Source organism: Anomaloglossus baeobatrachus, chromosome 7 (assembly GCF_048569485.1).
Source record: "Anomaloglossus baeobatrachus isolate aAnoBae1 chromosome 7, aAnoBae1.hap1, whole genome shotgun sequence".
Taxonomy (NCBI): Eukaryota; Metazoa; Chordata; class Amphibia; order Anura; family Aromobatidae; genus Anomaloglossus; species Anomaloglossus baeobatrachus.
This window is the reverse complement of record NC_134359.1, coordinates 158,177,786-158,202,765: the sequence shown is the minus strand read 5'-3', so window position 1 is coordinate 158,202,765 and position 24,980 is coordinate 158,177,786. Positions and strand designations below refer to the sequence as shown.

The window sequence follows — 24,980 nt, the reverse complement described above, 5'->3', positions numbered from 1 at the left end:
AAAAAATTATTTTCCTTGAAAAAAGGCACATTGATCTTGTCTTGCAAACATTTCAAAAATTAGGTTAACACATTCATGTGCATTAAAACTACAACCCATGACAATCATATAGTGACATAATAACACAATGAACACGGCAAAGTAAACCAGTTCACCTTTACACAGATTAAACCAATGTATAATCATTTATCACTTCAAACATAGCCAAAAAAAAACACGAAAATGCCATCAGTAAGCCATGAGACCCTAAATGTCTATAAAGCCATGAAGTGCCATATGTTCCTCAAATCTTGTACATTACAAACTAAAAATTAATGTTACCATTACAGACATGGTGGCTACAAGGGTAATGCATGAAAAAACAAAACAAAAAAAGATTAATGTATAGACACTTAACAGCACATTTTAAAAAGCCTAAAAAAAAATTTGATTGATGCTTGACCAGCCTAAAATGCCTTTTGTACATGCATGAAGTGATTTGCAGCCCAGATACACATGATGACATTACTAAAAAACAACAAGGATTAGTTTAAAGGCCCAAAAAACAACACTATCCTGTTTGTGAGTCTCCAGTGTAGCTCAAAATGAGTCAGGCCCATTAATAAATACCAAACAAAGTATACAAATATGACTAGATTCTGCCTACAGAATGTGCACATGTAGGTAAAGACAGAAGTAATGAAAATATCTGTACTCACCATATCTATTTTTCCTTCCAGGGGTGAATTGACACCATCCATTCCTGGGGTAGACTAGTTCAGCCACAGACATCCATGCTCGTTCCATCATCAACCTGTCATGGTAGCCATCATCATGTGTGTCCCATAGCTCAGGATGCCTCTCTACTTCCCCAATCAGCCTCTCTGTATCGATCCTGGGTGCCATTATCAGTACCTGTGGTGTTCTCTGAGCTCAAAGTTCCCCTGCAGTGAGAGGACAGGTGCCCAGCTGCCGTCTGGCGTGCAAATGAGACAGGAAATGTTTGTTTGACGCCAGAATTAATGGACTACAATTGACCTGATAGATTGGTAACAAGTGTTTCTGATTTTTTGATTAAAAACGGACACGGACGATACGTGCTGAACACGGACATACTCCGTGTGCGGTCCGTGCAGGCATGGACCCATAGACTATAGCGGGTCCCTGCCTGCATACTGCCGGCCAAAAACGGACATGTCGTCCGTGTAGAAAACCGCACACACGTACTTACCACACGGACACATGTTCTGTGTGATTTTACGTGTGTGTGCCATCTACCATAGAGTAACATTGGTCCCTGTGTCTCCGTGTCTCCGGTACGTGCAAAAACGTACCAAACACGTACCGGAGGCACGGATGTGTTTCGCAGGCCTAAGTGATACTCATCTTCTTCTTCACACCTAGATCTAGCAGTCACTGATGTTCACTTAAACGGGTAATGGACATGTCATTAATAGAATTGAGCGACGTTCGAGTCGAACGGTTCGCCAATTTCATGTTCGAGTGATTTTGGGGGTGTTCGAGTCGTTCGACGAACTCGAACGATTTCCTTAAAGTTCGGCAGTTCGAGTTACATTCGAGAATGGTTCGATCACCAAAAGCATGGCTTTTCACAGTAAGTATGTGCGCACGTTGCGTATCTGCATGCGTCCTGCGTTCCCAGCACAATCCCCCTCTCTTTCCTACTCATCGATCATGGGCGGCTCGCTACACGGCTGTCACAATCTCCGGCGGCTTTTCCTCTTTTAAAAATGGCTGCCGCTTCATTATTCAATCAGGTATTCTGTGCCTTCCCCGCCCACCGGCGCCCATGATCGGTTGCAGTCAGACACGCCCCTACGATGAGTGACAGTTGTCTCACTGCAACCAATCACAGCCGCTGGTGGGCGGGTCTATATCGTGCAGTAAAATAAATAAATAAATAATTTAAGAAAAAATGCGGTTTCCCCCAATTTTGATACCAGTCAGGATAAAGCCACACGGCTGAATGCTGGTATTGTCAGGATGGGGAGTGCCACGTTATGGGGAGCCCACCACCCTAACAATATCACCCAGCAGCCGCCCGGAATTGCCGCATCCATTAGATGCGGCAGTCCCGGGACTCTACGCAGCTCATCTCGCATTGCCCTGGTGCGGTGGCAATCGGGGTAATAACGGGGTTAATCATGGCAAGCGTCTCCACGAGACACCTTCCATGATTAACCTGTAAGTAAAAGTAAGGAAACACACAGAGCGAAAAATCCTTTATTTGGAATAAAAGACAAAAAAAACCTCATTTACCTCTTTATTAATCCCAAAACAACAATCCAGGTCCGAAGTAATCCATACGTCACTGTCAGCTCTGCTACATGAAGATGACAAGAAGCCCCGTAGAACACGAGCGCTTTGTGTCCTCTCCACGCAGCACCTAAAGTGAACCGAGCTGTCAACGGAGACTTCAATCTGCAATGCAGAAGTCAAGACAACCAAATCTTCCTATGTTTCTCATTAGAGGCAGTGGCTCAATGGTTAGAGCTACTGCCTAGGAAGCATAAAATCACGAGTTCAAGTCCTGGCCGCCCCAGTAAAGAATTTAATTTATTTTTAAATTATAATTATTATTTATTTATAATTATAATTTAATATAATTGAATTAAGCACTGAGGTGAGGAGCCGGACATCAGCTGTGAGCCGCGGGCCACACCTCTAAAATCAGAGCAGTTCATGGAATGAGGCTGCATTGCTCTCTCCTCTCTCTCTCCTCTCTCTCTCTCTCCTCTCTCTCATCTCTCTCTCCTCTCTCTTTCTCTCTCCTCTCTATCTCGTTCTCTCTATTGTTCTCTCTCTCTTGTCCTCTCTCTCGTTTGTTCTCTCTCTCCCTTTCTCTTTCTCTCTTTCTCTTTCTTTCGCTCTCTTTCTCTCTCTTTTTCTCTTTCTCTCTCTGTCTCTCTCTTTCTCTAACTTTTTCTCTCTTTCTCTCTCTCTTCTCTCTCTCTTCTCTCTCTCTTCTCTCCTCTCTCTCTTTTCTCTCTCTTCTCTCTCTTGTTCTTTCTCTCTCCTCTCTCTCTCCACTCTCTTCTCGTTCTCTTCTCTCTCTTCTCTCCTCTCTCTCTTCTCTCTCTCTTGTTCTCTCTCTCTTGTTCTCTCTCTCTCTTTCTCTCTTTCTCTCACTTTCTCTCCTCTCTCTTCTCTCTCGCTCTTCTCTCTTCTCTCTCCTCTCTCGTCTTTCCTCTTCTCTTCTCTCTCTCTCTCCCTCCCTCTTTCTCTCTCTTCTCTCTCTTTTCTCTCTCCCTCTCTCTCTCCTCTCTTTTCTCTCTCTTTTCTCTCTCTCAGACCTGGCGATGATCAGCTGATGCGGTCACCTGACGGAATCAGCTGACACTAAAAGTCGAGCGGTGAGGCGGACTTTTTACCGCCCGGCCGGCTAAACTATCAGCTGCTGCTGTCGGACAGGAGTCTGCACAGAAGTGTGTAGTTTGTTGTTTTTTTTTGCACTGATGCATCAGCTGATTGTATTAAAGCCATTTATACAATTAGCTGCTGTGTCATGTGATTCAGGCCCTTGAATCTGACACATCATCTCATCGCTTTGCCTTCCAGCAAACCGATCAGATGATATTGGACCCGGATTGGATGGCGCGGGACCCTTGACCCAGGATTACTGCGGAGGGGCGTTCTTTATGTCAATAAAGATGGAGTCACTAATTGTGTTGTTTTATTTCTAATAAACTGGCCTGGAATTACAGTAGTGGGTTGACTTGTTCCCAAACCCAAATCAGATGACATTTCTTCAGCGTCTGGCTGGCGTTGGGGATTGGGGGAGGTTGGTAGGAGGTTGGCTCCATCTCGTAAGCAGAGGTAGCTGAAGCTGTTAAGACTGCTGACTGTGCCTCCTCACTTTATTTAATCGTATGAACGTATATCTTACCATCATATAAAAATAAACACCAGACAATAGACAGTGATTGAAAAATATCAACAGGATAAAAATCAAATTTGAATATCAAGATTTTCTATATATGCAATAGCATTATCATTTACAATATAGAAATCCTTCTCGTCACCATGGTAGGATCTCAGGGGGCACTCCTCAACAATGTGCTGGATAGTTTGACGATCTGCTCCACAGTCACAGGTCGGAGAGTCATATTTTCCCCACTTATACATAAAATCTGCACAGACGCCAAAGTTTGTTCTGATACGATTTAGAGTAACCCATGTTTTCCTTCACTGTCTTCTAGATTATCCTCTGTATTTTTGTGAACAGAAAAAAAAAAATTACTGTGTGCATTGTAATGAAGACTGCCATGTGATATGATGGTTAAAACTTACTTTTGTACTTCAATAATGGGCATGAGGAAGCTGAGTCTTTCATAATGGACATATTTTTTTTTTGGATGCTGCAGCTGTGGTTGGCACTGGGTTATATTCTCTTCTGAACTGGTTACGTGCAGACCGCCAACGGCGTTTCACAAGATCCACTGTTTCCAAAAAGAACAGAATATATCAAACTCAAGAAAAAATTATTTTCCTTGAAAAAAAGGCACATTGATCTTGTCTTGCAAACATTTCAATAATTAGGTTAACACTAGAGTTGAGCGCGGTTCGCGGTTCTCCAGTTCGCGGCTCGAATGATTTTGGGGGCTGTTCTAGATCGAACTAGAACTCGTGCTTTTTGCTAAAGCTCGAGAGTTCTAGATACATTCGAGAATGGTTCTAGCAGCAAAAAGACAAGCTAATTACTAGCTGGCTTTCCGCTGTAATAGTGAAAGTCACTCTGTGACTCACACTATTATGAAATTTCAGTGTATAGTGTGCGGGAACAGCACATTCAGATCACTGCTTTCTTTTTTTTTTCCTTGTCTTCCTTCCCGAAGCGCGCGCGTGTAGTGGGGCAGGCCAGCATGTCAGCCAATCCCAGACACACACACAGCTAAGTGGACTTTTAGCCAGAGAAGCAACGGCATGTGTGATAGGATGTCCATGTCACATGTCCCTGCATTATAAAAACGAGTATCTGCCCGTCCGGACGCCATTATCTCTTCTGCGTCTGGGTGTCAGTCACTGCTGGCGTAGCTCCTGTCTCCGATACTGCTGTGTACGCTCTATACACAGCACTATACAGAATAGGGATAGAAGTTTCTATTAGTCCTTTTAAGGGCTAATACCGGCAGGGTCAGAGCCATAGGTGACAGTCAGGGCCGTGAAAACAGATTTTACACAGCTACACAAGATGACAGCGTCTGTGTAGCTAAGGTCATCGATTTCCTCGCTGCATTTCCCCATTAGGAGGGAAAGAAAGGGAGGCTTCCTTTCCTGTACCCAGACCCACAACCCTGCCACTGTACCCTCCTGCCCTTTGCACACTCAAACTCATTGTTACTAAGCCATTATACTAGCAAACACTGAGGAAACTTAGTGGCATCCTAAACGTGGCTGTTGGACTTCTGTATTGTCCCACTAGTGCAAAGATATTTGCAGCACGTCTGCCTGCATTGCACACTCAAACTCATTGTTACTAAGCCATTATAATACCAAACACTGAGTAAACTTAGTGGCATCCTAAAAGTGGCTGTTGGACTTCATTAGTGTCCCACTGGTGCAAAGCTATTTCTAGCACCTCTGCATGACACCCTCCTGCTCTGTTTTTAATAAGCTATAATGATAGCAAAAAATGCTGTCATTTAGTGGCATACAAGAAGTGGCTGTTGTACTCCATTAGTGCCCCACTGGTGCAAATCTATGTGCAGCACCTCTGCATGAAACCCTCCTGCTCTGTTTTTAATAAGCTATAATGATAGCAAAAAATGCTGCCATTTAGTGGCAATATCGTACTCAATGCCATCTCAGCACAGCAGCCAGCCCTCGGTCCCTCAGATGTTGACAAGTAAAAGACCATTTCCTCCTATCCATGACAAAGCATTGAGATTCACTCTGTGCAGCACTGGTGTTTAGCGGAAAAGCAGATCTAAGATTGCGTACCACCTTCTGCAGATACTCCTGTATACGTGCGTCCCTTTCTATGGCAGGAATTATTTCGCCAAATTTTGTCTTGTACCAGGGATCTAACAGTGTGGCAACCCAGTAGTTAGCATTACTTCGAATTCGTACAATCTGAGGGTCATGTTGTAGGTAGTGCAGCAAGAAGGCGCTCATGTGTCTTGTGCATCCAGGAGGACCAAGTCCTTGGTGTGTTGGTGGCAGAGAGGTGAGAATCGTGCCTCCTTCCTCTGCCCTCTCCCCCCAACCTCGCACAACCGAAATGTGAGCAAGCTCTCATTCATCTGCTGAGTCTTCCATGCCCATCGCCAGTTCGTCCTCCATTTCTTCATGGGCTCCTGCACCTTCCTCGACACTTTTTGCTGATACTATGCGCCCTTGTTAATCCCTCTCCCCCACCATGACTGCCGCCTAGGTGCCGCTGACCATCTGGACCTCGTAGATCTTGTTATCCCTTCCGCATATGACTCCTCCTGTACTTCCTCCCCTTCCTCTTGCCCCAACACCTGACTCCAAATAATGCTTACAGTGTGCTCCATCATGTAGATGACCAGAATTGTCACGCTGAGAATGGCATTGCCAGTGCTAAACATCTTCGTCGACATTTGTAAACTGCGTAGAAGGGTGCATAGGTCCTTGATCTGACACCACTCCAGCAGCATGATCTGCACCACCTCTGGATCAAGTTAGGCCAGGCTATATGTCATAACGTATTGCAGCAGGGTTCAGCGGTGCTGCCACAAATGCTGCAACATGTGCAGATTCAAATTCCTGCGTGTCGGCACATCGCATTTCAGGCGTTTAACCACCAGACCTAAAGACTTCTGGAATGACGAAAGTTGTTGAGCTGCGGTGTGCGAACGATGGAAGTGAGCACATAGCGAGCGTGCCCGCTGCACAAGACCATGTAGGCCGGGATGGTGTTTTAAAAATTTCTGGAGAATTAGATTCAACACGTGAGCCATACAAGGCACGTGTGTCACATTGCCCTGACGATGGCCCGCAGCCAGGTTTGCATCATTGCCGCACACTGCGGTTAAGTCACCAACGGAGTACGCTCCGTCAATTTGTACTCCGGTTGCCAGGTGACAACGTGTTCCTTTCATGCATAGTGCTGATGATGGGAGAGAAGTTGATGCCAGCGGCGCATGTGGACGCAGGTTATGCTCACCCACTGGGCTGCATTACCTTGACAGATGCAGAATCTCTGGCTGAATGTAGGTGGTGGGTATCTCACAGATGAAGTACCATCATTCAGCTACAACCAATGGGAAGACACCACACCCTTTTTTATGCCCATCCTGTCTGCAGACCACTGCCAGACATAGCTATGAACCTCTGGTTACTTTTACCCCAGTTCAGTTTTATGATTTTGTGTGGTTGTTACCTGACTACTTTTCCTGCTTGCTGTTTACGTACCTTGTTGGCCGATCCACATTTCACCTCTGCTTGTTTTCTGATTAAGTCCTGGCCGTCCCATTCTGTTCCTGTTCCTCAATTAATGTGCTGTCCCTGCCTGACTACTATTCTCTGGAACTGCAGCCTTCCACAGGTATTGATCACCTTGGGCCCTGTGTAATTCCTAATCCCTGTATAGGGGTTAAAGGGTTTCAGGGTTCTGGAGGTCCTGCTTGGTGAGTGGCTTCCCTCTAGCCTATCCTTTACAACCCATCTGAGTATGTGGATTAAGGAAGGCGTTACATCGTGCCCTCTGCAGAAGGCCATGTAGGCCAGGATAGTGCTTTAAAAATTGCTGGACAACCAGGTTCAACACGTGAGCCACACAAGGCACATGTGTCACATTGTCACGGCGAAGGGCCGCACCCATGTTTGCATCATTGTCACACCCGGCCTTCCCTGGCTGCTGGTTGAGTGGAGACAACCATTGATGAAACTTGGTCTCCAGAGCTAACCGTCCACAACTTCTCAGCGGTGTGACTCACATTTCCCATACATTTCAAAGTAAACATTTGACCGCATGATGGCATTGAGCTCTGCTGCCAGCCTAGTAAGGAGGTGTGTGGTATTCCTTGTGCGCAGTTACAAGGAAGGGAGCCCTGACCATACAGGGTTTGGGCCGAGGTGAAGGACCCACACGAGGTTGAGGAGGCAGAAGCAGTGTATTAACTTCTACATACAGAGGAAGGATTGATACAACTCGTGGGGACAGCAAGACTTGTACAGCAGACCCTTCTCCATCTCTCCCCATAGTAACCCATTGCCCAGTCAGCGACATGTAACGCCCCTGTCCATGCTTACTGGGCCAAGTATCTGTGGTGAAATGCACCCTGTCACACAGTTTCTCAAAGAAGCGGTGATGTTTGGTGCGACATGCTAGTGTAGCGCGTGCACGCCTTTGTTGGAGAAGGAGTGGCGCCTGGGCATCGGCTCTTGGGGCACTGCGATGGGCATAAGGTCTCGAAAATCCTCGGTTAAAAAGGTTGGAAAGGAAGCATTTTGGTAGCCAACAGTTTGCAGATGCTGAAAGTCAACCTCTAAGCCATGTCATGCCCTTCTAAAAGCATGTAAAACACAGCAAGGGGACTCCAGCCACAGTCTCCCTCGTTTCCACTAATTGGGCCACACACACCCCACTTGACTGGCATCAGTTGACCCCCATTTTCAAGATGAAAAATATGCCATGCATGAAGCACTCTCAAAAATACACGTGCCTTTCACCTCCCCTGCATGACCCAGGGGAAGAAAAGTGCTCTGAGAGCCATGACTTGTTCATCTTGGTTCTTTTAGAAACACAGCGAGGGGACTCCAACCACAGTCTCCCTCGTTTCCACTAATTGGGCCACACACACCCCACTTGACTGGCATGAGTTGACCCCCTTTTTCAAAATGAAAAAGATGCTTTGCATGAAGCACTCTCAAAAATACGCATGCCTTTCACCTCCACTGGATGACCCAGGGGAAGAAAAGTCCTCTGAGAGCCATAACTTGTTCATCTTGGTTCTTTTACAAACACAGCGAGGGGACTCCAACCACAGTCTCCCTCGTTTCCACTAATTGGGCCACACACACCCCACTTGACTGGCATCAGTTGACCCCCCTTTTCAAAATGAAAAAGATGCTTTGCATGAAGCACTCTCAAAAATACACATGCCTTTCACCTCCCCTGGATGACCCAGGGGAAGAAAAGTCCTCTGAGAGCCATGACTTGTTCATCTTGGTTCTTTTTTCAAAAGCGAGGGGACTCCAACCACAGTCTCCCTCGTTTCCACTAATTGGGCCACACCCCCCCCACTTGACTGGCATCAGTTGACCCCCATTTTCAAGATTAAAAAGATGCTTTGCATGAAGCACTCTCAAAAATATGCGTGCCTTTCGCCTCCCCTGGCTGAGCCAGGGGAAGAAAAGTCCTCTGAGAGCCATGACTTGTTCATCTTGGTGAATGTTAGTCTGTCCACATTGTCAGTGGACAGATGTGTGTGCTTAGCTGTCAGCACACCCCCAGCAGCACTGAGGACACGTTCCGAGAAAACGCTGGCTTCGGGAAACAACAAGATCCCCAAGGCGTACGTGGTGAGCTCAGGCAATTTATCCAGATTGGAAGCCATCGACGTTCCCTTGCATATACTCATATCTGTGTCTCCACACTATCCTGTTTGTGAGGAGATAAGGTATGCACACCAGTGACTATGTAAGGGGAATACATGAAATAGCAGAAACTGCTGTGTGAATACTGACTTGAAAATCCAATAGCTATATGTAAGAGTGAAAATGTGAAAAATGGAATCTGCATTACTGCCATGAACATATGAATCAAGAGAAATTTAGCTACTGAATTGATCAATGCAATAGAGCCCCAACACTACACCAAAGTATTTCTCTACGTTGGGGTCCCTAGCTTGTGTGTGTCCTCTCATGCAGTTAAAAAACTTACCGTGTATGGGAAGCTGAGACCCAGGCTATTTATGCGTATGATATGGATTGGCAATAGGTGTGGTTAGGGAGGGTTCACAAACGAAAAACTACTAACAATAAGGAATAACGTTTGGAACACCATTCTAAGTCTGAACTGGGTGCAAAAACCTAAAAAAACATCACTGTGGGGAGATAAGGTATGCACACCAGTGACTATGTAAGGGGAATACATGAAATAGCAGAAACTGCTGTGTGAATACTGACTTGAAAAATCCAATAGCTATATGTAAGAGTGAAAATGTGAAAAATGGAATCTGCATTACTGCCATGAACATATGAATCAAGAGAAATTTAGCTACTGAATTGATCAATGCAATAGAGCCCCAACACTACGCCAAAGTATATCTCTACGTTGGGGTCCCTAGCTTGTGTGTGTCCTCTCATGCAGTTAAAAAACTTACCGTGTATGGGAAGCTGAGACCCAGGCTATTTATGCGTATCATATGGATTGGCAATAGGTGTGGTTGGGGAGGGTTCACAAACGAAAAACTACTAACAATAAGGAATAACGTTTGGAACACCATTCTAAGTCTGAACTGGGTGCAAAAACCTAAAAAAACATCACTGTGGGGAGATAAGGTATGCACACCAGTGACTATGTAAGGGGAATACATGAAATAGCAGAAACTGCTGTGTGAATACTGACTTGAAAAATGTTTTTTTAGGTTTTTGCACCCAGTTCAGACTTAGAATGGTGTTCCAAACGTTATTCCTTATTGTTAGTAGTTTTTCGTTTGTGAACCCTCCCCAACCACACCTATTGCCAATCCATATCATACGCATAAATAGCCTGGGTCTCAGCTTCCCATACACGGTAAGTTTTTTAACTGCATGAGAGGACACACACAAGCTAGGGACCCCAACGTAGAGAAATACTTTGGCGTAGTGTTGGGGCTCTATTGCATTGATCAATTCAGTAGCTAAATTTCTCTTGATTCATATGTTCATGGCAGTAATGCAGATTCCATTTTTCACATTTTCACTCTTACATATAGCCATTGGATTTTTCAAGTCAGTATTCACACAGCAGTTTCTGCTATTTCATGTATTCCCCTTACATAGTCACTGGTGTGCATACCTTATCTCCCCACAGTGATGTTTTTTTAGGTTTTTGCACCCAGTTCAGACTTAGAATGGTGTTCCAAACGTTTTTCCTTATTGTTATCCTGTTTGTGAGTCTCCAGTGTAGCTCAAAATGAGTCAGGCCCATTAATACATGCAAACAAAGTATACAAATATAGCTAGATTCTTCCTACAGAATGTGCACATGTAGGTAAAGAGTGACAGAAGTAATGAAAATATCTGTACTCACCATATCTATTTTTCCTTAAAGGGGTGCATTGAGACCATCCATTCCTGGGGTAGACTAGTTCAGCCACAGACATTCATGCTCGTTCCAGCATCAACCTGTCATGCTAGCCATCATCACGTGTGTCCTATAGCTCAGGATGCCTCTCTACTTCCCCAATCAGCCTCTCTGTATCAATCCTGGGTGCCATTATCAGTACCTGTAGTGTTCTCTGAGCTCAAAGTTCCCCTGCAGTGGGAGGAGAGGTGCCCAGCTGCCGTCTGGCGTGCAAATGAGACAGGAAATGTTTGTTTGGCGCCAGAATTAATGGACTACAATTGACCTGATAGATTGATAACAAGTGTTTCTGATTTTTTGATAAAAACGGACATGGACGATACGTGCTGAACACGGACATACTACGCGTGCGGTCCGTGCTCTCTCTTCTCTCTCTCCCTCTTCTCTTTTCTCTCTCTTTTCTCTCTCTTTTCTCTCTCCCTCTCTCTCTTCTCTTTTCTCTCTCTTTTCTCTCTCTCAGACCTGGCGATGATCAGCTGATGCGGTCACCTGACGGAATCAGCTGACACTAAAAGTCGAGCGGTGAGGCCGGCTTTTTACTGCCCGGCCGGCTAAACTATCAGCTGCTGCTGTCGGACAGGAGTCTGCCCAAAAGTGTGTAGTTTGTTGTATTTTTTTGCACTGATGCATCAGCTGATTGTATTAAAGCCGTTTATTCAATCAGCTGCTGTGTCATGTGATTCAGGCCCTTGAACCTGACACATCATCTGATCGCTTTGCCTTCCAGCAAACCGATCAGATGATATTGGATCCGGATTGGACGGCGCGGGACCCTTGACCCAGGATTACTGCGGAGGGGGATTCTTTATTTCAATAAAGATGGAGTCACTAATTGTGTTGTTTTATTTCTAATAAAAAAAAAATTCTGTGTGTTGTGTTTTTTTTTATCTGTACTAGAAATTCATGGTGGCCATGTCTAATATTGGCATGACACCATGAATTTCGGGCTTAGGGCCAGTTGATAATATAAAACTTACCCTAACCCCATTATTACCCAGCGAGCCACCCGTCACAAGGGCAGCTGTAAGAGTTGGATACAGCGCGAGAAGATGGCGCTTCTGTGAAAGTGCCATTTTCTGGGGCGGCTGCAGACTGCAATTCGCAGCATTGGTGCCCAGAAAGCTTGGGCACCCTGCGCTGCGGATTCCAATCCCCAGCTGCCTAGTTGTACCTGGCTGGACACAAAAATTGGGCGAAGCCCACGTCATTTTTTTTTTAATTGTTTCATGAAATTCATGAAATAATTAAAAAAAAGGCTTCCTTATATTTTTGGTTCCCATCCGGGTACAAATAGGCAGCTGGGGACAGCCCGTAGCTGCCTACTGTACCTGGCTAGCATACAAAAATATGGCGAAGCCCACGTAACTTTTTTGGGGGGCAAAAAACTCCTGCATACAGTCCTGGATGGAGTATGCTGAGCCTTGTAGTTGTGCAGCTGCTGTTTGCTGTCTGTCTGTATGAAGGAGAGCAGACAGCAGCTGCAGAACTACAAGGCTCAGCATGTTCCATTCACTAGTGTATGCAGGAGAGCAGACAGCAGCTGCAGAACTACAAGGCTCAGCATGCTCCATTCACTAGTGTATGCAGGAGAGGAGACAGCAGCTGCAGAACTACAAGGCTCAGCATACTGCATCCAGGACTGTATGCAGGAGCTTTTTGCCCCCCCCAAAAAATGACGTGGGCTTCGCCATATTTTTGTATGCTAGCCAGGTACAGCAGGCAAGTACGGCTGCCCCCAACCCCCAGCTGCCTATTTGTACCCGGCTGGGAACTAAAAAAATTAGCAAGCCCTTTTTTAAATTATTTCATGAATTTCATGAAATAATTAAACAAAAACATCGACATGGGCTTCGCCCCATTTTTGTGTCCGGCCAGGTACGGCTAGGCAGCTGGGGATTGGAATCCGCAGCACAGGTTGGCCCGAGCTTTCTGGGCCCCTCTGCTGCGAATTGCAGTCCGCAGCCGCCCCAGAAAATGGCACTTTTATAGAAGCGCCATCATCTGGCGCTGTATCCAACTCTTCCAGCAGCCCTGAAGGCGGGTGACTTGCTGGGTAATAATGGGTTAATACTAGCTTTGTTTTACTAGCTAGTATTAAGCCAGAGATTCTTAATGTCAGGCAAGTTTGACCCAGCCATTAAGAATCTCCAATAAAGGGTTAAAAAAAGACACCACACAGAGAAAAAATACTTTAATAGAAATATAACACAGACACACTTAGAGACTCCATGTTTATTACTCCCTCTCATCCCTCCACGATCCTGGTCTTTTGTCTTCTTTCTCCTTCAACCCATGCAGCTCTGCTACATCAGACAGCACTGCATGGGAGGAAGATGCTCCCCGTGCAGTCTAATCACTCAGTGAGAGTGAACAGAGGCTGTGGGCTGTAAGCGGTGACCGTTACTATAGCAGTGGCAATCTCCAATCAAGTGATTACCGGTGCTGCAATTCACCAGCTGTGGCAGCCAGTCCCGGCATGTGGGCTGACTCTGTAAAGAGCGCCCACATGCAGGAATGGGGAAGCCGACCATGTGCCAGAGCATCTAGCCGGTACACGGAGATGCTGGAACGAGCACCGCGTACTGGAGAGATGCGCTGACAGGACCTAGCATGATGTCTAGCCATGTGACCAGTCTGTAGCCAATGAGATAATAGACACGTGACTGGTCACATGCTATTTTGATGTCCCGGAAGGTCCTATCATCAGTGCTGGTTACCTGGAGGACACAGCGATTATCGGAAGGAAAAGCGGCGGGAGACAGAGTGCAGGACACGTCGCAGGGACCTGTAAGAGTAAAGGCAATGTTTATTAACTGTATGTGTACATGTATAATGTGTTTTTATGTGTTTGTGTTTGCCTGCCATTGTTTTCAATGAGGTTCGAATTGGTTCGTCGAACGTTCGGCGAACTTGTCCTCCGTTCGACGAACCGAATCAAACTCGAACTCTAGAGGGGTGGCTCATCTTTAGTGATTAATCCAATGGTGCAGCCTGTGATTGCCTGGAGCAGTCAGATGACTTGAGCAGTGTGTCATTAGATGTATTTATGATTATGCACTACTCAATTTTCCTGATCCATACAGCCAATCACAGGCTGCAGTGATCATGTTGGGCTGGAGTCACACTTGCAAGTGACTCACGCGTAATACACGCGAGTCTCGCATCACATCACCCGGCATTGCTTGCTGCTCTCGGGACAGGAGCATCTCACCTGCATAGAAATACATGCAGCTGATCCGTTCCTGTATAGAGAGTATGCGGCAATGCCGGGTGATGTGACGCGAAACTCGCAAGTATTACACGTAAGTCACTCGCAAGTGTGACTCCGGCCTTAGGGCAAAAGTGACCTCCTTTGTTCCAATGGAAACAGAGCCTGTGCTTCATCCCGGTGAGTACTGATAGGCGAGTATCACTTAGGGGCACTTTGCACACTGCGACATCGCAGGTGCGATGTCGGTGGGGTCAAATTGAAAATGACGCACTTCCGGCATCGCATGCGACATCGCAGTGTGTAAAGGCTGGATGATACGATTAACGAGCGCAAAAGCGTCGTAATCGTATCATCGGTGCAGCGTCGGCGTAATCCATGATTACGCTGACGCGACGGTCCGATGTTGTTCCTCCTGCGGCTGCACACATCGCTGTGTGTGAAGTCGCAGGAGCGAGGAACGTCTCCTACCGGCCTCACTGCGGCTTCCGTAGGATATGCGGAAGGAAGGAGGTGGGCAGGATGTTGACATCCTGCTCATCTCCGCCCCTCCGCTCTGATTGGCCGCCTGCCGTGTGACGTCGCAGTGACGCCGCACGACCCGCCCCCTTAACAAGGAGGCGGGTCGCCGGCCACAGGGACGTCGCACGGCAGGTGAGTGTGTGTGTGAAGCTGGCGTAGCGATAACTTTCGCTACGCCAGCTATCACCACATATCGCTGCTGCGACGGGGGCGGGCACTATCGCACTCGGCATCGCAGCATCGGCCTGCGATGTCGCAGTGTGCAAAGTGCCCCTAAGTGTATTACTTTTTGGACCTCCAAGACACTGGTGAACTTATCATTTTGTCCATATAAATCTTTTTACAATTATTCTATACATTTCATTTATTTCAAGACAATATAGTTGTACTGTAAATATGTAAAGGAAATGAGTAGTCAAAATACCATTTTGTCTCAATCAAGATTTTAGTGATTGCATTTTAAATTGTACCTACCTATATATATTTTAAAAAATCTGAAATCCTGTACTGAGCCTCATAATAAACTGAAAACTCTTACTGATCTGTATTATTTATCAGATTTTAGTAGTCATATTAATAGCATCATAGATAGAATTACAATAAAATATAACACCTATATATTAGAAACATAGAATCCCCCATTCACAAGGACGTAGCTCTTATTTCACACCTCCCTGCAGGTCCCAAAGAGTGCCGTAAATGTTCTCCCATAGAAATCAATGAACATCTACAGAGTCCATGTGCATCAAGTGGTCAGTGCTGGTTTTATTACAAAAATAGCATGATTAGGAGTGAAGTGTCCCAAGTCAGATGTGTCTGTGTAGATTTATGTGTAGATGCTTAGTGAAAATATTAGAACAGAGTTGCTTCTGCAGCATATGTAGAGATTTTTGAAAACTTGATGTGGATGTATAAAATAATCAGAAATGTGTGCAACAAATCTGCATTATGCAAATTTTGCCTAAAAAGATCAGAAATAATTTATCAGCATTCAAATATAATGAACAAAAATATAAACACAACATTTTTTTTCTCTCATTTTCATGAGCTGAATTCAATGATCTATACCTTTTTCTATGTACACAAAAGGACTTTTTCTCGCAAATATTGTTCACAAACGTGTCTAGATCTGCGTCAGTGAGTACTTCTCCTGTGCTGAAATAATCCATCCCCTTCACAGGCAAATCAAGATTAGATACCATGATTATTGTACATGAATTTCCCGCAGCTGCACGTAACTGCATGGCCATTATTCATGCGGAATTATCTGCGAAATTTCCGGTCAAATACTTATAAGGTCTTTTTATTACTTCAAGGGAATTCCCACTGAAATGTCCTGAGAGTTATCACATGCACATTTTTATTGTAAAGTGCTTGCTGCAAAAAACTGTACAATCAAATCAGGCTGCCAATAAAAAAAGTAGCCTGCTGTAGGAAATATACTGAAAAAAATATAAACACAACACTTTTGTTTTCGCTCTCATTTTTCATGAGCTGGAATCATCTTTTTAAATCCATTACTCGCTCTAGCTTAGTAAACTGCATGTATGATTCTAGCTGTCAATAATCATGATCATTTATTAGTCATAGCAATGTTACTGTTCAGACAATACAGACGTTTATAAAAGTAGATTTCATGATGTCAGTAAACTTATCCTCTTGCACAAAAACTAATTTAAAATAAAAACTGATTACTGTCCATTTTTTCTATCGTACTTATCAGTGATTTACATCTTGTTTGTCTTGCAGTTTCTCGGGAGCACAGAGGTAGAGCAACCGAAAGGTACTGAAGTTGTGAGAGATGCAGTGAGAAAACTCAAGGTATTTAGATGAGTATATTCATACACCTTATTTTTCAGACTATCAGACACACCAGATGATAAAATGAAAGACAATAAGAAAAAAAGATTAATATTAAAACTACCCTGGTGCCATTCTGAGCTGTAGGAGGTGGTTGCAACCTCTTACTGTGTTAGGCCCCCTTCACACGTCCGTGAAAAAACACACACGTGTGTTACATCCGTTTTTCAGGTCCGTTTTCCGTTTTTGTGTTCTTTTTTTGTGTCCGTGTTCCATCTGTGTGAATGCCGTATGCTAGCCGTGTGTGCGTGTTGGATGTCCGTTTATGCGTGACAGAAATAACTGACATGTGTATGTGTTGTACGTGTGAATTTATGCATGTTTGTGATGCACAATGTCGTAGATACATACCTGCTGACAGCAGACAGAGTGGCGCGTAGAGAATGAACTGGGGTGAACTTCACCCGACTTCATTGTCATACCGCGGCTCTGTCTGTGTCGCGTCCTGATTAGCAGTCACCCGTGAAGGACTCACCGGTGACCGCTTATTCCCAGAGTGACTGAATGGAGTACCCCTCTCTCATACTCACCGTTCCCCGATCACCGGCGCGGCGCTGCAAGGCTGTTCTCTAAACTCCGGCGGCTTTTCCTCTTTTGAAAAAGCCGGCCGCTGATTAAACAATCTCGTATTCCCTGCTTTCCCCGCCCACCGGCGCCTATGATTGGTTGCAGTTAGACACGCCCCCACGCTGATTGACAGCTGTCTCACTGCAACCAATCAGAGCCGCGGGGGGCCGGACTATACTGTGCAGTGAAAAAAATAAATAAATAATTAAAAAAAAAAACCGGCGTGCGGTCCCCCCCATTTTGATACCAGCCAGGGTAAAGTCACACGGCTGAAGGCTGGTATTCTCAGGATGGTGGACTCCACGTTATGGGGAGCCCCCCAACCTAACAATATCAGTCAGCAGCCACCCAGAATGGCCGCATACAATAGATGCGACTGTTCTGGGACTCTACCCGGCTCTTCCCGATTGGCCCTGATGCATTGGCAATTGGGGTAATAAGGAGTTAATGGCAGCCCATAGCTGCCAATAAGTCCTAGATTAATCATGTCAGGCATCTCCCCGAGATACCTTCCATGATTAACCTGTAAGTTACAGTAAATAAACACACACTCCCGAACAATCCTTTATTAGAAATAAAAAACACTAACAAATTCCCTCATCACCAATTTATTAACCCCAACAAAGCCCTCCATGTCCGGCGTAATCCAAGGACCTCCAGCGTCGCATCCAGCTCTGCTGCATGAAGGTGACAGGAGCAGCAGAATACATCGCCGCTCCTGTCAGCTCCACGCAGCTGATGAAGGGAATAGCGCGATCAGCTGAGCTGTCACTGAGGTGAGTAGCGCGATCAGCTGTATCCAGCGGTGGCCGCGATTAACCTCAGTGACAGCACAGCTGATCGCGCTACTCACCTCATTTTCTGCGTGGAGTTGACAGGAGCGGCGGTGTCTTCAGCAGCTCCTGTCACCTTCATGCAGCAGAGCAGGATTCGACGCTGGGGGTCCATGGATTACGCCGGACATGGAGGGCTTTGTTGGGGTTAATAAATTGGTGATGAGGGAATTTGTTAGTGTTTTTTATTTCTAAAAAAGGATTGTTCGGGTGTGTGTGTTTATTTACTGTAACTTACATGTTAATCATGGAAGGTATCTCGGGGAGACGCCTGGCATGATTATTCTAGGACTTATTGGCAGCTATGGGCTGCCATTAACTCCTTATTACCCCGATTGCGAACGCACCAGGGCCAATCGGGAAGAGCCGGGTAGAGTCCCAGAACAATCGCATCTATTGTATGCGGCCATTCTGGGCGGCTGCTGGCTGATATTGTTAGGCTGGGGGGCTCTCCATAACGTGGAGCTCCCCATCCCGAGAATACCAGCCTTCAGCCGTGTGACTTTACACTGGCTGGTATCAAAATGGGGGGGGACCGTACGTCGTTTTTTGTTAAATATTTATTTTTTTCACTGCACAGTATAGTCCCGCCCCCCAGCTGCTGTGATTGGTTGCAGTGAGACACCTGTCACTCAGCGTGGGGGCGTGTCTCACTGCAACCAATCATAGCCACCGGTGGGCGGGGAAACCAGGGAATACGAGATTGTTTAATGAGCGGCCGGCTTTTTCAAAATAGTAAAAGCCGCCGGAGCAGTGTGAATGCCGTGCAGCGCCGCACCGGTGATCGGGGATCGGTAAGCATATGAGAGAGGGCTGCTCAATTCAGTTACTCAGGAGTTTAGCGGACACCGGTGAGTCCTTCACTGGTGACCGCTAATCAGGACGCGACACAGACAGAGCCGCAGCATGACAATGAAGTCGGGTGAAGTTAACCCGAGTTCATTCTGATCGTGCGGCTCTTTCTGTGTCTGCTGTCATCTGCCATTCAGCTCTGCTACATGGCTGTCTGTGTCTGCTGTTAGCAGCCATGTAGCAGAGCTGAATGGCAGATGACATAGTAAAAACGCATCCCTACACATTACACACGCTTGGCAAGTCAATAAATAAAAAAAAAGGGTGCCCAGTGCATACGTCACAGAACACATGATCTAAAGGATCGCACACAAAATTGATCAATTTAACATAGACTACTAACGCACGTGTGACAGCAAATGAACGACCTACGTGCGATCTCATTAAATCGCATATGCGACCTGGGCGTGTCACATCGCATACGAGATCGCACACCTAATTGTAAGGTGTAAAGCTGGTTTAAGATGCCTAAGTCTTTTTACATGTCTGATTTCCCCAGCAGTTTCCCATTTAGTAAGTAATCGTAGCATCTGTTTCTCCTTCCCATGTGCATAACCTTACACCAATCAGTGTTAAACCTCATTTGCCATTTTTCAGCCCAATTTTCCAATTTACTCAAATCCATCTGTAGTTGCAAACTGTCCTCCTTTGTGTTAACTACCTTAAATAGTTTTGTATCATCTGCAAATACTGATATTTGACTCTGTAAGCCATCCACCAGATCATTAATAAATATATTAAAAAGTAGGGGGCCCAATACAGACCCCTGTGGCACCCCACTAGTAACCCTGGCCCAATCTGAGTATGCGCCATTAATAGCCACTCTTTGTTTTCTATCACTAAGCCAGCTACCTACCCATCTACACACATTTTCCCCGTCCCCAAGCTTTCTCATTTTACTTATCAATCTTTTATGTGGGACAGTGTCAAATGCTTTACTGAAGTCAAGATAAATGACATCCAATGATTCTCCTTGGTCCATTTGAGAGCTTATATTCTCGTAGAAGCTGATCAGGTTAGTTTGACAGGAGCGATCCTTCATAAATCCATGCTGATATGGAGTTAAACATTTGTTAACATTGAGATATTGCATAATAGCATCCCTTAAAAACTGTTCAAACATTTTACCCACAACAGATGTTAAGCTTACCGGCCTATAGTTTCCAGGTTCCCTTTTGCACCCTTTTTTGAATATTGGTACCACATTTGCTAGCCGCCAATCCAGTGGAACAGACCCAGTTTCTATAGAGTCTTTAAATATAAGGAATAGAGGCCTGTCTATCACATTACTTAACTCCCTTAATGCCCGAGGGTGAATGCCATCAGGGCCTGGTGATTTGTCAATTTTAATGTTACTAAGTCGGTTCTGCCTGGGTTAGGCAGGTCATACTTAATGGGCACATACTTAATGGGTATTTACATGATACTCTGCATTTCCCGTGGCATATGCTTTTCCTGTGTGAACACAGTTGAGAAAAAAGTATTTAAAACATTTGCTTTTCCCACATCGCTCTCTATGATTTTACCCGCATTGTTCTTTAAAGGGCCGACACCATCAATTTTAATCTTTTTGCTGTTTATATAATTAAAGAATAGTTTGGGATTTGTTTTGCTTTCCTTAGCAATGAGTCTCTCATTTTCTACTTTTGCTAAATGTATTTGTTTTTTACACATTTTATATTTTTCTCTATAAGTTTTTAATGCCTCTTCGCTGCCTTCTTGTTTTAGCTTCTTAAATGCCTTGTTCTTATTATTTATTGCCCCTTTTACATCCTTATTTAGCCACATTAGTTTTCTCCTGTTCCTAGCCCTTTTATTCCCATATGGTATGGCTAGCTCGCAGTGGGTGTTTAATACCGATTTAAAAATTTCCCATTTATTTTCTGTGCAAGAATAAAGAGAGAAAGTTCAGCTCACCGTTACTGCCATATACCGCTCCCCGCCTGGATCCAGTGTCCTAAGATGTGTATCAAAGAAAATCCAGCGCGATGCTTGGGGTATATTAAGAATCCAAGGTTTATTAGAAAATATCCATTAAAATACAGCGGTTTGACAGCAATAATGCAGGGGGATATACCTCATAGAACTACGCGTTTCGACACATAGTCTTAAGGCCCCGTCACACACAGAGATATATCTTTGGCAGATCTGTGGTTGCAGAGAAATCATGGACATATTGTTCCATTTCTACACAGCCACAAACCTGGCACTGATTGTCCACAATTTCACTACAACCACAGATCTGCCGTAGATTTATCTCCGTGTGTGACAGGACCTTTAGTCTTGTTCAAATGAGGATTGAGATGTCGGTTGTTTTAAAGGAAACACTCACACCCATGCTAATCACTAGCATGTGTGTGTTTTCACACAAGTTCCCTGCCAGAATTTTAACATCCTACAATTCTGGCAGGGAACTTGTGTGAAAACACACACATGCTAGTGATTAGCATGGGCGTGAGTGTTTCCTTGTTCATTTGAACAAAACTAAGACTATGTGTCGAAACGCATAGTTCTATGAGGTATATCCCCCTGCATTATTGCTGCCAAACCGCTGTATTTTAATGGATATTTTCTAATAAACCTTGGATTCTTAATATACCCCGAGGATCGCGCTGGATTTTCTTTGATACACATTTATTTTCTGCGCTCCTATTTTTGAGGACATTGTCCCAATCAATTCGGCGAAGGTCTTCTCTAAGCTGATCAAACTTTGCTTTCCTGAAATTCAGCGTTTTTGTAACCCCCCTCCAAGACACCTTACTGAAGGACAAGTATCATAGTATCATAGTATCATAGTTTTTAAGGTTGAAGGGGACTCTAAGGGCGGCTTTGCACGTTGCAACATTGCACGTGCGATGTCGATGGGGTCAAATCGAAAGTGACGCACATCCGGCGTCGCAGTCGATATCGCAACATGCAAATCATTTTTGATACGATGAACGAGCGCAAAAGCGTCGTTATCGTATCATCGCTGCAGCCTCCGACATTTCCATAATGCCGGTGCAGCGACAGGTGCGATGTTGTTCCTCGCTCCTGCGGCAGCACACATCGCTGTGTGTAAAGCCGCAGGAGCGAGGAACTTCACCTTACCTGCCTCCGGCTGCAATGAGAAGGACGGAGGTGGGCGGGATGTTTACATCCTGCTCATCTCCGCCCCTCCACTTTAATTGGCCGCCTGCCGTGTGACGTCGCTGTGACGCCGCACGACCCGCCCCCTTAGGAAGGAGGCGGGTCGCCGGCCAGAGGGACGTCGCACGGCAGGTATGTGCGTGTGAAACTGCCGTAGCGATAATAATCGCTACGGCAGCTTTCACTACATATTGCACGTGCGACGGGGGCGGGACTATCGCTGCAGCATCGGTAACACATTGTTACTGATGTCGCAGCGTGCAAAGCCCGCCTAAGTCCATCTAGTTCAACCTGTAGCCTAAGATGTTGATCCAGAGGAAGGCAAAAAAAAACCCCATTGTGGCAAACAAGTTCCAATGGGGAAAAAAATTCCTTCCTGACTCCACATCCGGCAATCAGACTAGTTCCCTGGATCAACACCCTGTCATAAAATCTAATATACCTAACTGGTAATATTAAATTTTTCAAGAAAGGCGTCCAGGCTCTGCTTAAATGTTAGTAGTGAATCACTCATTACAACATTATGTGGCAGAGAGTTCCATAGTCTCACTGCTCGTACAATAAAGAATCCTCGTCTGTGATTATGATTAAACCTTCTTTCCTCAAGATGTAGCGGATGCCCCCATGTTCCAGTCGCAGGCCTAGGTGTAAAAAGATCTTTGGAAAGGTCTCTGTACTGTCCCCTCATATATTTATACATTGTGATTAGATCCCCCCTAAGCCTTCGTTTTTCCAAACTAAATAACCCCAAGTTTAAGGCTGTGTGCACACGTTGCGTTTTTTACCGCGGAAACGCTGCGTTTAGAACCGCAGCGTTTCAGTGGCAAATTGCATGCGTTCAGCTTTCCCAGCAAAGTGTATGAGAAAGCCGAAAAATCAGTGCACAGTGCATCAGTGCGTTTCTAAACGCAGCGTTTTGGATGCCAAAAATCGGTGCGGAAAGAAAAGCAGCATGTCACTTCTTTTGTGCGGTGTGGCTGCGTTCTCTTTCCCATTAAATCAATGATATGGGTCAGAACGCAGCTACACCGCAGTGAGCTGCTTTTTTGTTGCGGTCCGCGGGCTTTGTCGGCACACAGAACGCAGGCATTTACCTGGAAGTGAGGTCAAGAGGTTTCCTGTTGACCTCACTTCCTGGCAAAGTCCTGAAAAGCCCCCGGTGTCGCCAAAGTGCCCGCCCCGACCCCCGACCCCCTCCCAAAAATCCAACATGGCCGCGTGCACAGTAGCGCACCGGCCGCCCTGCTTTTATGATTTCTGGCGCATGTGCCTTGAGACATGTGACAGAAAAATGCCCCCCAGGCCCTGCCAGGTCCCCCCCTATTCCCCCCGGTATTCCCCCTTACCTGTCCGGTCGCAGCGCTGATCCCCCGCGGCCCCCTCCTCCTTCACAGTGCACGCTGGCCGGCCACATGTGCAGAGCAGCTGACAGCCAGCACTGTGTTCAGTGTGAGCTGTGCTGGCTGCTCGGCACTCTGCAGCTGTGACCCGGGGAGAGTGGGTGCAGAATTTTTGCACCCACTCTCCTCAAATGGAGGGTCTGCCCTCATAGAAAATGGGGGATACATTCCCTGAACGTGCCCCCATATTCTAGAAGATCCAGAGGCGACGTGGGACGTCCAAATGGATTTCTGCGGACCCATTTTTTTTAAATTTTTTGATTAAATTGGAGAACAAGGGAATGATTTGGGGAGTGTTTTTTCTAATAAAATTTTTTTTGTCATTTTTTTTGCTTTTGTTTACTGTCAATTAGTTATGTCTGGTATCTGATAGACGCCGTGACATCACTAATTGCTGGGCTTGATGCCAGGTGACATTACACATCTGGTATCAACCCCATTTATTACCCCGTTTGCCAACGCACCAGGGCGCGGGATGAGTTGGGGCGAAGCGCCAGGATTGGCACATCTAATGGATGCGCCACTTCTGGGGTGGCTGCGGCCTGCTATTTTTAGACTAGGAAGAGTCCAATAACCATGGCTCTTCCCACCCTGAGAATACCAGACCCCATCTGTCAGCTTCACCTTGGCTGGTGATCTAATTTGGGGGGACCCCACGTTATTTTTTTTTTAATTCTTTATTTATAAATAAAAAAAAAAAGCCTGGGGAGCCCTCCAAATTGATCACCAGCCAAGATGAAGCTGCCAGCTGTGGTTTGCAGGCTACAGCTGTCTGCTTTACCCTGACTGGCTATCAAAAATAGGGGGGACCCCATGCCATTTTTTTCATTGGTTTGTTTTTTGGATAAATACTAAGCTAGGCACCCTTTAGTGCCACATGAAAGGTACTAAAGGTGCCAGCTTAGAATATGCAGGCGGGGGTGGGACGTTATATATATTTGACATCCATTCATCCATTGACGCTTTTTAGGCTGTGTGCCCACAATCAGGGTTTGCAGCATTATGGGCGCTGAGTGTTTTCCCTGTGTCCATAACGCTGCATTGTGCAGTAGAAGCACAGTGGAAGGATTTTTGGAAATCCGATGGCACTGTGCTTCTTTTCTCCGCAGCATAAACTGACCGGTGGCGCAGCTTCCCGAGCCTCAGCATGTCAATTTATGCTGCGGAGACAAGAGTGCTCTCTGCAGGTAGAATAGAGCTCCACAGCAGCCTGAACCCAAATCGTGGGCATGGGCAGCTGCAGGAAGGCTGACACTGTGTACTAGACGCCGTGTCGCTGGATCATGGCTACATAGCCTTAGGCCTGTTTCACACGTCAGTGATTCTGGTACGTTTGTGCTTTTTTTTAAACG

At 45.6% G+C, this 24,980-nt stretch overlaps 1 protein-coding gene across 8 annotated transcripts in view; it reads left to right on the top strand.

Moving 5' to 3' along the window:
• GULP1 (GULP PTB domain containing engulfment adaptor 1) overlaps positions 1-24,980 on the top strand; it is a 2,424,202-nt gene that overhangs the window by 1,510,850 nt on the left and 888,372 nt on the right. For all 8 annotated transcript variants that reach the window (XM_075317776.1, XM_075317775.1, XM_075317777.1 and 5 more), the window contains one exon: positions 16,737-16,808. In XM_075317776.1, coding sequence (XP_075173891.1) covers positions 16,737-16,808 — 72 coding nt within the window. The remainder of the gene's footprint in view (positions 1-16,736; positions 16,809-24,980) is intronic.